The sequence below is a fragment of the Lontra canadensis genome, unplaced genomic scaffold (assembly GCF_010015895.1).
Source record: "Lontra canadensis isolate GAN:19392208 unplaced genomic scaffold, GSC_riverotter_1.0 scaffold37, whole genome shotgun sequence".
Lineage (NCBI taxonomy): Eukaryota > Metazoa > Chordata > Mammalia > Carnivora > Mustelidae > Lontra > Lontra canadensis.
In genome coordinates this window covers 4,445,490-4,457,870 of record NW_022631031.1, presented here as the reverse complement: position 1 = coordinate 4,457,870, position 12,381 = coordinate 4,445,490, and the positions used below count along the sequence as shown (strand labels likewise).

General features: G+C 40.7%; 2 protein-coding genes across 2 annotated transcripts in view; both read left to right on the top strand.

Moving 5' to 3' along the window:
• The window catches only part of CPNE3 (copine 3), a 46,191-nt gene extending 44,694 nt beyond the window's left edge, over positions 1–1,497 (top strand). Inside the window, exon 16 of the mRNA XM_032869087.1 lies at positions 182–1,497. Within this exon, the coding sequence (XP_032724978.1) occupies positions 182–292 (111 nt within the window). The 3' untranslated portion in view covers positions 293–1,497. The remainder of the gene's footprint in view (positions 1–181) is intronic.
• A 9,618-nt stretch (positions 1,498–11,115) lies between these two features.
• LOC116874525 (eukaryotic translation initiation factor 4E type 1B-like) lies at positions 11,116–11,857 on the top strand. Its single transcript, XM_032869232.1, is given in 3 exon segments — positions 11,116–11,161; positions 11,164–11,655; positions 11,658–11,857. Coding segments are annotated over 3 exon segments (738 nt in total).
• The last annotated feature ends 524 nt before the right edge of the window (positions 11,858–12,381 follow it).

Here is a 12,381-nt window from a genome sequence, read left to right as displayed (position 1 = left end):
TAAGTAACATTGGTTACTTAGCTCATTCTGTGTTTTACAGACTTTTCCTAAGATAGGATATAAGCCTAGGAATTGGGAATTACTGCTTTTTACTGACAGGTGAGGTATTCCTAGTCTGTTATCAAAATGCCAGTAAAAATTGGTTACTAATAAAGTCACTCTGATTTTGTTTTTTCATAAGGCTCCGAAAGAAGCGCTCGCTCAGTGTGTCTTGGCAGAGATCCCCCAGCAGGTGGTGGGCTACTTCAACACATATAAACTCCTTCCTCCCAAGAACCCAGCTAAGAAATGAAAAGAGCTATGGCCGCCTGAGCAGAATTCTTTTGTGCTGTGTGGAGCAATGGATTCCTCTCCCACCCTGAATCATGAATCTATTATTTTACATGCTTTTCATCGCCAGCATTTATGATGTAAAAAGCATTCTTTTTATACTTTTTTTTTTTTTTTGGAGGGAAGTGCTAAGTTAATCTTTGCTCAATAATGTGGTGATTGCTAGTGACTTGCAGTGACACTGTTGGGATTAGAAACTCGTGTGAGAAAAGTTGATTTGGTGGTTGTGGTTGTTTACTTTCATATGGTAAAAATACTGTTTCTGAATGTTTGTCAATAGAAAGAATGAAAATTGCTGGATTGTGATTTGCAGGTTGGTGTACTTTGTTCTAGGCAATATATGTTTCACAAACCAACATAACCGACCTGGTGACAAGAACTTCTTAAATTAAATGATACTGAATTTGTTCCTGTAACTGTATTCAGTGCTTTTCCATGGGATAAAACTATATTCACTTTGCCTAAATTTTGCTGCAGTTTTGACAATGCAGTTTATAAAACAGTATGCATTCACTTAGACTTCTTAAAAAATACTGGATGAGAAGGGAAGGCATATATCCAATTCTCAAAATGTACAATCAACAAATAAAAAGAACCTCATGTAAGTAAGCCATTTTTATTTGCCTTCCTGGATTTTTTATTTTCATTGTAGAATACTATAAACATAGTCAGATTTGACCTTTTCATTTACTGTATGTGACATTCAGAATTTTATATCTGTGTAGATGATAGGTTAGCCTAGATTCAACATTATTAGAGTATTTTAATTGGAGTTTATTAAAATGTGTAGGACTGCTTTATCCAGGAAAGCTATGAGGACCAAATATATAATGGGAAATTCAGAATTCCACTTCCTAATGAAATACTTATTTAAAAAAGACAATTTTTATATTTTCCTTGCTAAGGTTTCACACATTGATTTGTACATTTGTGCAGATTCATTTAAACATTTTCTCCCTTTTATTAGTAACATTTTTAGTCTGATTTTTAAACTCATGATAGTGGTTATATATTAATCATAATCAATTTTTGCTTTTTAATTATGTTATTTCCCAAGTCCAAAATGTATGTATTAAGCCTAAAAACCTGTTATAACTTAAAAAAAAAAAAAATTCCCCACTGCTACATTAGGATAGAGTGGACTTTACATCCTTTTTTTTTCTTTTTAGAGCAGAATTTTTTTCCTGATTTTTACCCTTTAGAACATATTACTTAGCAAACATGACATTTTCAGAATAGATTCAGTAACATTTTATTAAAGGACCTATGTGCCAAGTACTATGCATATTCGTAGGTTGGCCAATCATCTCTAACAATTTAATGTTAAAAGTTATGTGTTTGTCCTCTGTCCTTAAGTGGATGCACCAGTGCCTTGCTGACATGCCTTTCAGTCTTATTGAAAACTTGTACCACAGCTCGTACAGCTCGTTTTCTGAAATGTCTAAAGGAGATGAGCTCTCAGCCATGAAGAACTTTGGCTTCTCAGAAACCGCTTGTTGCCAAGGTCAGGCCAAAGAGGAGACCTGCTTGTTGTTGTGATTGTCTAGCTCCTGTGAGCAGTTCCTCCTTTCCCACTTAGCTAGCTTGCCTCTGCATATGTGCTATTAGCTGAAGGTACCTAATGAGTAGTCTGTACCCTGTGGCATATCTCAGTTGACAAGTCACTTTAACATTAGTTAAGTCAGAAGAAAACTGATCATTCTTCCAGAATTTTAGAGCCTTTTTGTCTCATATGTCCTGATTTCAATTCTCTTTGTGTGCTGGGGAATAGCATGTATATATTGCTGTGGTTTTCAGGATTTTTTTTTAACAAATTGAAGCCTTAAAATAGACACACACACACACACACACATTCTCACTGTATGGTAAAAAAGAGAAGCAGAGCTTCTCTAGGTCCAGAGCAGGTCCAGAGCCCTACTCTTGCGGCCTCCTTCTCAGTCTCCTTAACCAGCTCCTGGTTATAGCCGAGTCACTCCGAAACCACTGGTCAGGAGCATTCGTTGTTTTCATGAGCCAAATAACAGCCAAATACTTCTATCACCACTGTCAAATTGATTTTGTCTTCATAATTTTGTATTCTGGTCTTAACCAGAATCATTCCAATTTTAATTTTATTTTTCATTCCAATCTTTAATTTTTTTTTTACTCATTCTTGATCAGGTTCATTAGTAGATGTTATTATTCATAAGAACTGTGATTCCAGCAAATGAGAATAATTGATTCCTTTTTTGCAGTTCTGAATGAAAGCATTTAAAGTTTCTAAATTGCCATTTTGTAAAATTCTTACAATCTCACCAATTCACTTCATCACATGCTGATTTAGTATTGTTTTATGTAAAAATAGTCCTTTTCCCTATAGTGCCACCATTCGTTCAAGTGTCATTAGTTCTTAAAATGCATTAAAAGAATAACCAAGTTGATTTCACACCTTATATAAACACCTGTATTACAAACACATATTGGGGTAACAGTGTCTGGACAGACATAATATTTTTCAAATATGCCTTTACTGAGAAAATAACATACCAATTAGTATGGTCATGTCATCTTGTGCTTCAAACTGAAATTTTTAAGATAACATTTCAAAGTCAGATCAGGGATTTACAACTGTTTTTTTGGTAGTGCCTTAGGCAGCCTTTCCAGGGTAAATTCTGGGCCCCATTGCTGTTTATGCTTTATTTGACATACTTTATCTTTCTCATTTTACGAATTTCCAGGAAAACCATCTTCAATAAATTTTCCCTAGTCTCTTTATGTGTGTGGTTGGTAGTCATGGGAGTGACACATAAGGGAGGCCAGAAGTCTGGTTGGGATTGCAAGAGACTATTTTGTGCTTTAATGATGTCATACTTAATAATAAGTATATAAGTTACTAATATATGAGTTGATGTTAAATATATCTTCCATTTGAATTCTCGTTGGATAAAATTATTTCTTGATGTGATACAGTAGTGCCTTGTTTTCATTTATCCTTTCTCTAAATGTTATCAAAACCAGTAGAAAAATTAGAAATAAAGTGAATATAGTATTTTAGGTGGCCTGTATTCTCTTTTATTGAATTGAACATTTGGGTTTTTTTAAAAATTATTTTATGGGATTTATTCATTTAAAAGATGCTGAATGCATTCAAGATACATTTCTTTTTACTTTTTTAAAAGATTTTATTTATTTATTTTTCAGAGAGAGAGAGAGCACAAGCAGGTGAGCAATAGGCAGAGGGAGAAGCAGTCTCCCCACTAAGCAAGGTGCCCGATTAGGACTTGATCCCAGGACCCTAGGATCATGACCTGAGCCGAAGGCAGATGCTTAACCAACCGAGCTATCCAGGCATCCCTGAAGATAGATTTCTGGGTGCAGTAAGGGAAATGTTCTCAGCTTATAGCTCGGTAGCCTGAAAAATATGGCACTCACAATCAGTTGTGTTAAGCAGGACAGCAGGACAGCATACCCACCTCACTTTTTTGTTTGTTTTTTAAATTGCGTCTGTGATATTGCAGTCATTGGACAAGGCCTTGGGGATACAATGGTAACTTAAGTAGCCACAGCTGCTGCCTTCGTAGAAATAATGGACTGTGGGGGAGAGAAAACATTAAATGAGTAATTACAGAGACATGAGATCAGTGTATGATGTAAAATATTGTAGCAGGAGACTTGACCCATCTAGTGGGCAAAGAGCACTTTTCTGAGCATGTGCCATGTACGCTAAGACCTTAAAGTTAGCTGAGTGAAGAGGGTTAAAAGCATTTAGAAGGTGTTAGGTCAACAGCAAGTATGAAATTGAATGTTTTAGGAATGGAAAGAACTTAAAGTTGCTGGAATATGAAGTGTGGGAGGAAAAGTGGTAGAAGAGAGGAGAGATGAAATGGAGTGATTGGTAGAGTTTACAACCTGCAGGACTTCTGGGGCATGCAAGGGAGTTCAGGCTTAGGCTAAAGGTAATGGGATGCCACTGAATCAACTTAAACAAAAGAACGATATAATCAGGTTTTATGTTCTTGAAAAACTGGAGAGCCTTGCATTTTAGGTCAGACAGATGGATGCCTGTCGCCAAACTTAGGCCTGGCCACAGAGGCTTTGCCTTGGTGAGGCCCTGATGAGACAGTTAGTGGTGGTCACCTTATGGTAGAGACTCAGCTGTTTGGTCACATACTTGTAAAGTTTCTGATTCTAGGTCAGTTTCTGAATTCTCTGCTTTTCCTGCCACGACCCTGTCTCCACCTCAAATCATCCGTTAGGCCCCTATCTTATCAACTCCTTAGTGGTTCAGAGGCTGGCTTGTACCTCATGGTGATATAGATGTCCAGGACTGCCAGATCCTTTCTTGTAACAAGACCATGACATTTGTCATTTGTCACCAAGCATGGCCGTGTGAGGATTGGCTACATTCCCCAGAAAACTCACAACAGGTTGTAGTGTCCTTGGAGAATTTTACTCTGGCTTGGCTTTTGATTCTCACCTCCTGAAGAAGAAGTGATCAGTGAGGGATACCTGGATGGCTCAGCTGGTTAAGCATCTGCCTTTGGTTCAGGTCATGATCCCTGGGTCCTGGGATCAAGTCCTGTGTTGGGCTCTCTGCTCAATAGGGAGCCTGCTTTTGCCTGCTGCTCCCCTTGCTCTATGCACGCTCTCTGTCAAATAAATAAATAGACATCTTAAAAAAAAAAAAAAAGAAGTGATCAGTGAGAGAAATACCATTATAAGCAGAATTTTTACTTCTTACCATAGGGAAAGGGAGGCCATGATATCTTTGGCCTTTTCACAAGCAGTCTGGGCACAACAGGTTTTGTAACAGCACCTGGTCTTCTAGGACTAGACTCAGAAGAATATCAGGAATTGGGGAGCCCTAGAGAGTTCTTAGAAGATTGAGTAGGAAATACTTTGTCTTTTTCAACCAGTCCTTCCATCCAGTAAGAAGTATGACTTGTTTTTGAGCATATATTTATCGAGTAGCTTAGTACTGGCAATCAATAAGCAACATCAAAATGAGTAAAATTTCTTAGTCACTTCAAAGAGCTTATGATCTAATATGGAAAAGGAGACAGTATGTGATGCTAAAGTAAAAGAAGAATAAACAAGGCGAGGTGGCCCCTTGTGCTTCAAGTAAGACTGTTTCTTCTTATGCCTTTAGGCATCTGTAGTCAAGACTACAGAGGAGCCTTCTGGCTGGCCAGATGCTCCTCCTTCCCCTCCTCCCAGCACTTACTTCTCTCTCCTGCTGTCCTGCAACTGTTAGGACTGATCCTGCCAGTCCTCACAAGAAGCTCAGGTCATAAATTCCTCCCTCCAACCCATCTCTGGCTCCTCTGTACAATCCATATTCTCACCACAACCCAATGCCCTGCAACTGCTCAAACTCTTCCACTCTGCCCTTAGGAACTGGGCCATTCATTAGCATAATCCCTTTTATCAGTGTTTTTTCTGAACAATCCCCTCGTGTTTTTACTCTAATTAAAACCTATTACTCTTGAAGAACTACTTGAGAGGACCTCTGCAGTCCTCTCAAGTAGTTATTTTCTCTTCCTGATCTAGTTGGGCTTGGAGGCAGGGTTAAGTGTCCTCCTTGGCCCTTCCTTCTGCATTAGATAACCCCTCCCTCCTCTTTAAAACCTCCAGCTTTGAATCTCTTATCATTAGTTTAGATCACTTTCTATTCATTTGTGATAATCTTGTCCTCCACTTTACCTCAGTCCTCACTCTAGACTTTATTATTACCCACAACAAACCCTTTCCTAATCTCAAGTATCCCATTTTCCATTGACAACGCACTTTACAGCTCATTCCCTATAGTACCACAACTTCAACAAATCATTCACCGTCACTACCTTCAAGTTACTAATCCGAACAACTTTTCAAAGGCTCCTGCTCCTTTTCTAGACTTTTTTTTTAAGACTATTTATTTTTGAGAGATAGAGAGAGAACCCAAGTAGGCAGAGTGGCAGGCAGAGGGAGAGGGAGAAGCAGGCTTCCTACTAAGTAAGGAGCCTGATGTGGGACTTGATCCTAGGATCCTGGGAACATGACCTGAGATGAAGGCAGACACTTAACTGACTGAGCCACCCAGGTGCCCCTCTAGAATTCTTTTCTACTGATCTTTGCCTTGGCCACTCTGTTCCAAGCATTTGGGCTTTCTTGCTCTTACATGAATGTGCCTGACATATCCCTGGTTCAGGTCTTTTGCACCTGCTGTTGCCCCTTCCTGAAGAACTCTCCCTAGTCACTTGTGAGCTTTGCTCCCTCACCTCCTTCAGGTCTTCATTCAGTTATACCCGGTAAGGTGTTTGCTGATCACTTCGTTTAAAATTATACCTCTTGCGGTGCCTGGGTGGCTCAGTGGTTTAAAACCTCTGCCTTCGGCTCAGGTCGTGATCCCAGGGTCCTGGGATCGAGCCCCACATTGGGTTTTCTGCTCAGCGGGGAGCCTGCTTCCTCCTCTCTCTCTGCCTGCTTCTTTGCCTACTCGTGATATCTGTCTGTCAAATAAATAAATAAATAAATCTTTTAAATATAAAAAAATAAAAAAAATAAAATTATACCTCTTTCTCCAGTACCATCTATCCTCTTCTCTGCTTAGGTTTGTTATTTTGTTTCTTGTCCTCTTCACCCACTATCATGTCAGTTCCAAGAATCAGGGTTTTTTTGTTTGTTTGTTTGTTTGTTATTTTGTTCATTGCTGCATCATGAGCCTGGAGGAGAACTTGGCATTTAGTAGACATGGGGAAAAAATGAATGAATAAGGTATGTGTTAGAGCATATGCAAGGATGGAAATTATATGAGAAAATGTTGAAGTTTAGAGTGGGGAGATTTTCTTCTCATTGTGGGGAGCACCTAGAACACTGGGGAGATCTTGGAGGGCTTCACAGGTGGCTCAGTATTTCATCTGATATTTGAATGTTACTTGGGGTTTTCTAATGTAAAGAAAGCAAATTAAACTGCAAACAAAGAAATTGACATTGTCTATGGCTTGAAGTCAGAAAACAGTGTGGTTTGCAAACATTGTTGGTACAGGGAGAAGAATACGTGTTTGTCATAACTTTTCTATTTCATAACAAAATCTCTTTACCCACTTTTACAAATGGGATGTCAAATTCTAGTTCTATTAATTTTTCATATTCCTGTTTTAGTGAAATCTGTGGTTGGTACTTTTCTGAAGTGCAAGTTAAGTCTGAAACTTTCCTCTCAGATTTAGAATATAAATATGGTCCTTACATGGCAGGCTTTCCTATCATTTTGCCCCATGAAAATATTTTTAAAAAATATCTTCTTTATCTATTTGACACAGAGAGAGACAGCGAGAGAAGGGACACAAGCAGGGGGAGTGGGAGAGGGAGAAACAGGCTTCCCACAGAGCAAGGAGCCAGATGTGAGGGCTCCATCCCAGTATCCTGGGATCATGACCTGAGCTGAAGGCAGACGCTTAACAACTGAGCCACCCAGGCACCCAACGACTGAGTCATCCAGGGGCCCCGTGCCCCATGAAATTTTGAGAAATATACTTATTTGAAAAACTCCTTCTTCAGGTGGATACTACTTTTATCAAGTTAGGCCATGATCTTCACATTTGAAAAACAATGTGGTATCTTTGTCCTTGGGTTCTGCCATACTGTGGTATGATCCTGGGCACAGAATTTTGTTTCGTGTTTTGTATAATGGGGCCTTGCTGTAGTAATCTCTAAATTCCCTTTCAAGTCTAAGATTCTGGTGTGAACAACAGAGCTTGATTTATTTAAAGCTGGATGCGAGAAACCGCATCACAAGCCGGGTTAATAACCCTTAGCATGCACCGTGTGCTGAATTTCATATTACTTAAAGTTTCCAGCAGATAGGCTCCGCGTAAATTTGTATCAGAATCATTGTGTGCAGTAGGCAGAGACGACCAGGGCTACACAGGGACAGTAAGAGGGGCTGTGACCTTTCAGGTAGGCCTCCCTTTCTTCATCTGAGGGAGTTATTGTCTAGAAATGTCAGGTTGTATTGCTTAACGATGCACATTTATTTGACCTTTGCACTGTCATTTCTAGTCACAAAAGTTATAGTAGGAAAAATACAGCCAGTCATAAAAACTCATGGAGGAAAACATCAAATTTTACTACAGTGTATGGGTAAGGTACTTAAAATGTGAATTTCAAGTACCTTTGCTTTGATTAGATATAATAAATTCCAGAATAGGATAATGATTAATATCTTCCAGAGATTTAAAAAATTCCTCATAGGAAGGTAAAAGAATTATTGTAAGTACAGAATAGGTCCAAATTACAGAAAGTACAGATTCTTCTCTCATTGCTCTTCCATGTAGCAATTTATCATCTAATGCATAACTAAAATGAAACAGTTTGTTATATATTATTTTAGGGTTATTTATGAGCAGTGTTTCACCAAAGATGGTTCCTAGAATATGAGTAGGGGTACAAATTATTCCTTTTCTGTGGGTGACTTAGGGTTTTGGGCTATTCTAATACAACATTTGATATAGTTATACACTTTAGCAGTAATTTCAAGTTCAAAGTTCTCTCTCTCTCTCTTTTTTAAGTAGGTTCCGTGCCCAACATGGAGCTCAAATTTACAACCCTGAAATTAAAAGTCATATGCTCTACTGTCTGAGCCAGCCAAGCACCCCAAAGTTCTTTTAGATAAAGAAAGGTTTTGTTTATTTTTGACATGGTCTGTGTGTAGGATTACCAGATTTAGTGAATAAAAATACAGGCATCAAATTAAATTTGAATTTTAGATACATAATAAATAATTTTTTTTGGTATAAATAAGTCCTACATATGGCATGGGACATACCTATACTAAAACAATACTCACTGACTAGATGTCCTGTATTTTATCTGGTAATATCCTGTCTGGGTAATTACAAAAATGGCCACAGTCTTTCCCCTTTCTGTACCCACTACTTTGGCAATGTGACTTTGCAATCCTCCTGTCAAGAGGTATATTTTGTTTCTCTGGCCCTTGCATGTAGGCTTGTCTTGTGAGTTGGCTAACAGAATTCTAAGCCTAGACCTCAAGAACCATGCTCATTTCTGCCTTCTCTCTCTAGGAACCCTCTGCAGCCTCCAAGCCCAGGATAGGAGGTTATATGGATGACAGAAGCCAATCCATCTGAGACTTCTAGACCAGCAGCCCCCAGCCAATTCAGCAGCTGACTATAGAGCATGGACTAGCCCAGCTAAGACCAGAAGAACCACCTGCTGAACCAAGCCCAAATTGGCAACCTACAGAATCCTGATTATTATTTTAAGCCACTTAGTTTTAGTCAGCAAAAGCATGTTGATACAGTTTAACAATGTAAAACAGACCTGGGCATTTTTTTTAGGACCACCGGACAGCTTATAGGTTGTGCAGAATTTGGAGGGCTACATGTGAAAGTAATAGAAGATGTAATTTTTGTAATCACTTTTGAGCAAATAATACTTGAAGATGCCTTCAGGGAGTCAGAGGAAATTGCTTGTTGAATAAACACTCTGACTCACAGAAAAAAACTTACTTGTATAAAGAGATGTTGCTTTACTTCTTTAACAATGTAATGTTTATGAAGTGTAGAACTTCTGCTGAGAGACTTCTTGCTTCCTTCTTCCTTTTCTGGGATCTTTTCAAGATACATCCCTTGTAACCAGCCCATTCTGCACTATACCTTTGACAATTGATTACTGGGATCAGACCCAGCTGGGGGTTGAGGAAGAATTTTCATATATCTGTGCACCATCAATTAGCCAGTTAGTCACCAGACTACTTGTTGACTTCTCAAATGACTAATGAACATGGCTCTATCAGGGATCCAGAGAAGAGATATGTGGGTTAGCAGGTGTAGGGGAAACAAGAAAAGTGGTAGGGAAAAATCTCAGTCTTTGCCTCTGGGGATCCCTGGATGTCTGGGTTTTGACTTTGGGTTAAGATAAGGGTGATGGGATTTATGATGTGGTATTTCAAGGGCTCAACTCCTTTTGTGACCCCCAGAGTTGCTCTTCGCTTAAGTTTTTCTACTGTTCTAAATGATTAGTCAGCCTGCCTTCCTTGTGTGGCTAGAGGGGTTTATGACCTCTGCTGGGAAATAAAGTTTTGAGCTCTCTTGCAACCTGAGTTCCTTGCCTAGATTTCGATGGTTCAGTCCTTAAACAGAGTATGATCAGATCCTTGTGTGACTAAGAAGGCTGGAAGCTTGTTCATGGGATGCCAGTCAGACCCCTCAGTGCTTGCCTGGGGTCTTCCTCTTCCTGCGTTATGTCCATTGCCTTTGAATAAAAACAGCAAGGATGAGTGTGAGTATGAATATGAGTATGTGGGTATGAATAGGCTCTGTGGAGCATGGTGAGTCCTTTCCAGTAGCCTAACTTACGAAATCTTTGCACTCTCAGTGACCTAGGGCAAGTTAATGATTATTATGTCTCATTTTCCTAATCTGGAAAATGGTGAAAATGTTAAGAATAATGACGACTTTGGAGGATGGTTAAGAAGATTAAATGATTTAGTAGTGGTACCACATTTAGAACAAGAGCTGGACAGAGTCAATGCTATATATTAGTTATTATTATTTTGAGCTATTTGAAACTTAGCATGGGGGAACCTTAGCATTTTTTTTTCATTTATTTATTTGACAGACAGAGATCACAAGTAGGCAGAGAGAGAGAGAGAGGAGGAGGAGGCAGGCTTCTCGCTGAGCAGAGAGCCCGATGCGGGGCTCGATCCCAGGACCCTGGGATCATGACCTGAGCCGAAGGCAGAGGCTTTAACCCACTGAGCCACCCAGGTGCCCCGAACCTTAGCATTTTTATTGGGGTTGCCTTATGGCCGCCACCAGCCCTGCCAGAGAGGCTGAGGGTGGAATCCGAAAGTGGGGGAGAAGGAGGAGAAAAAGGAAGAGAAAGAGGCGGCAGCAGGGCCGGTCTTGGTGGCAGAGGGGGCTCTGAATCCCCCCGGGGCCCTGCTGTCCCAGAGGAGGAAGGCCCAGGATGGGGCCCCCCAGGGGGTCAAGTTGGAGTTATACCCGCTGCTGAACAGGTGGGCGCTGTGGTTTTTCAAGAATGACCACAGCCGCGCCTGGCAGGACAACCTGCATCTGGTCACCAAGTTTGACATTGTGGAGGACTTCTGGGCAATGTACAGTCACATCCAGCTGGCCAGTAAGCTCTCTTCCAGCTGTGACTACGCCCTGTTCAAGGATGGAATTGAGCCCATGTGGGAAGACAGCAGAAATAAGAGGGGTGGCCGCTGGCTGGTCAGTCTCGCTAAGCAGCAGTGCCACAGCGAGCTGGACCGCCTATGGCTGGAGACTCTGCTGTGCCTGATCGGGGAGAGCTTCGAGGAGCACAGCCGGGAGGTGTGTGGGCTGTCATCAACATCCAAACCAAGGGGGACAAGATCGCCGTGTGGACGAGGGAGGCAGAGAACCAGGCATGCGTGCTGCACATTGGGCAAGTCTACAAAGAGCGCCTGGGCCTCTCCACGAAGATCGTCATTGGGTATCAGGCCCACGCAGACACAGCCACCAAGAGCAACTCCTTAACTAAGAATAAGTTTGTGGTGTGATGAGACCTTGGCATCCCTCTCCATTCAACTGTCTCTGAGCCTCCCTGCTCTCTCTCTCTCTCTGTTTGTGTGTGTGTGTGTGTGTGTGTGTGTGTGTGTGTAAGTGATGCTGGGCTACAGTGCTAAAAAAAAGCAAAATTCAAATGCCTTAGTGTGTGTTCAGAAAATTGTAGTAGGGCAACCATTTCACATTCTTAATGATGTTTGGTTTAAGCTAATGCTAGATTTAGTTTGCATTTGCTGGAGATCACACTGTGTAGGCAGTGATAAGTGGGGGAGATTGGTCCTGGAAGAAAGCATGTCAATGACAAGTAGAAACTGGTCTGTTTCACAAATACAGATAGCGCACAGGAGACAGCATGCCCTTGGGGAGATCAGGGATGAGGCTGATCTGCTTTTGGCTCAGGTCATGATCTGGGTCCTGGGATTGATCACAGCATCTGGTTCCTTGCTCAGCGGGAAGCCTGCTTCTCCCTCTCCCATTATCTCTGCTTGTGCTTCCTCTCTCATTGTCTCTCTCTCCT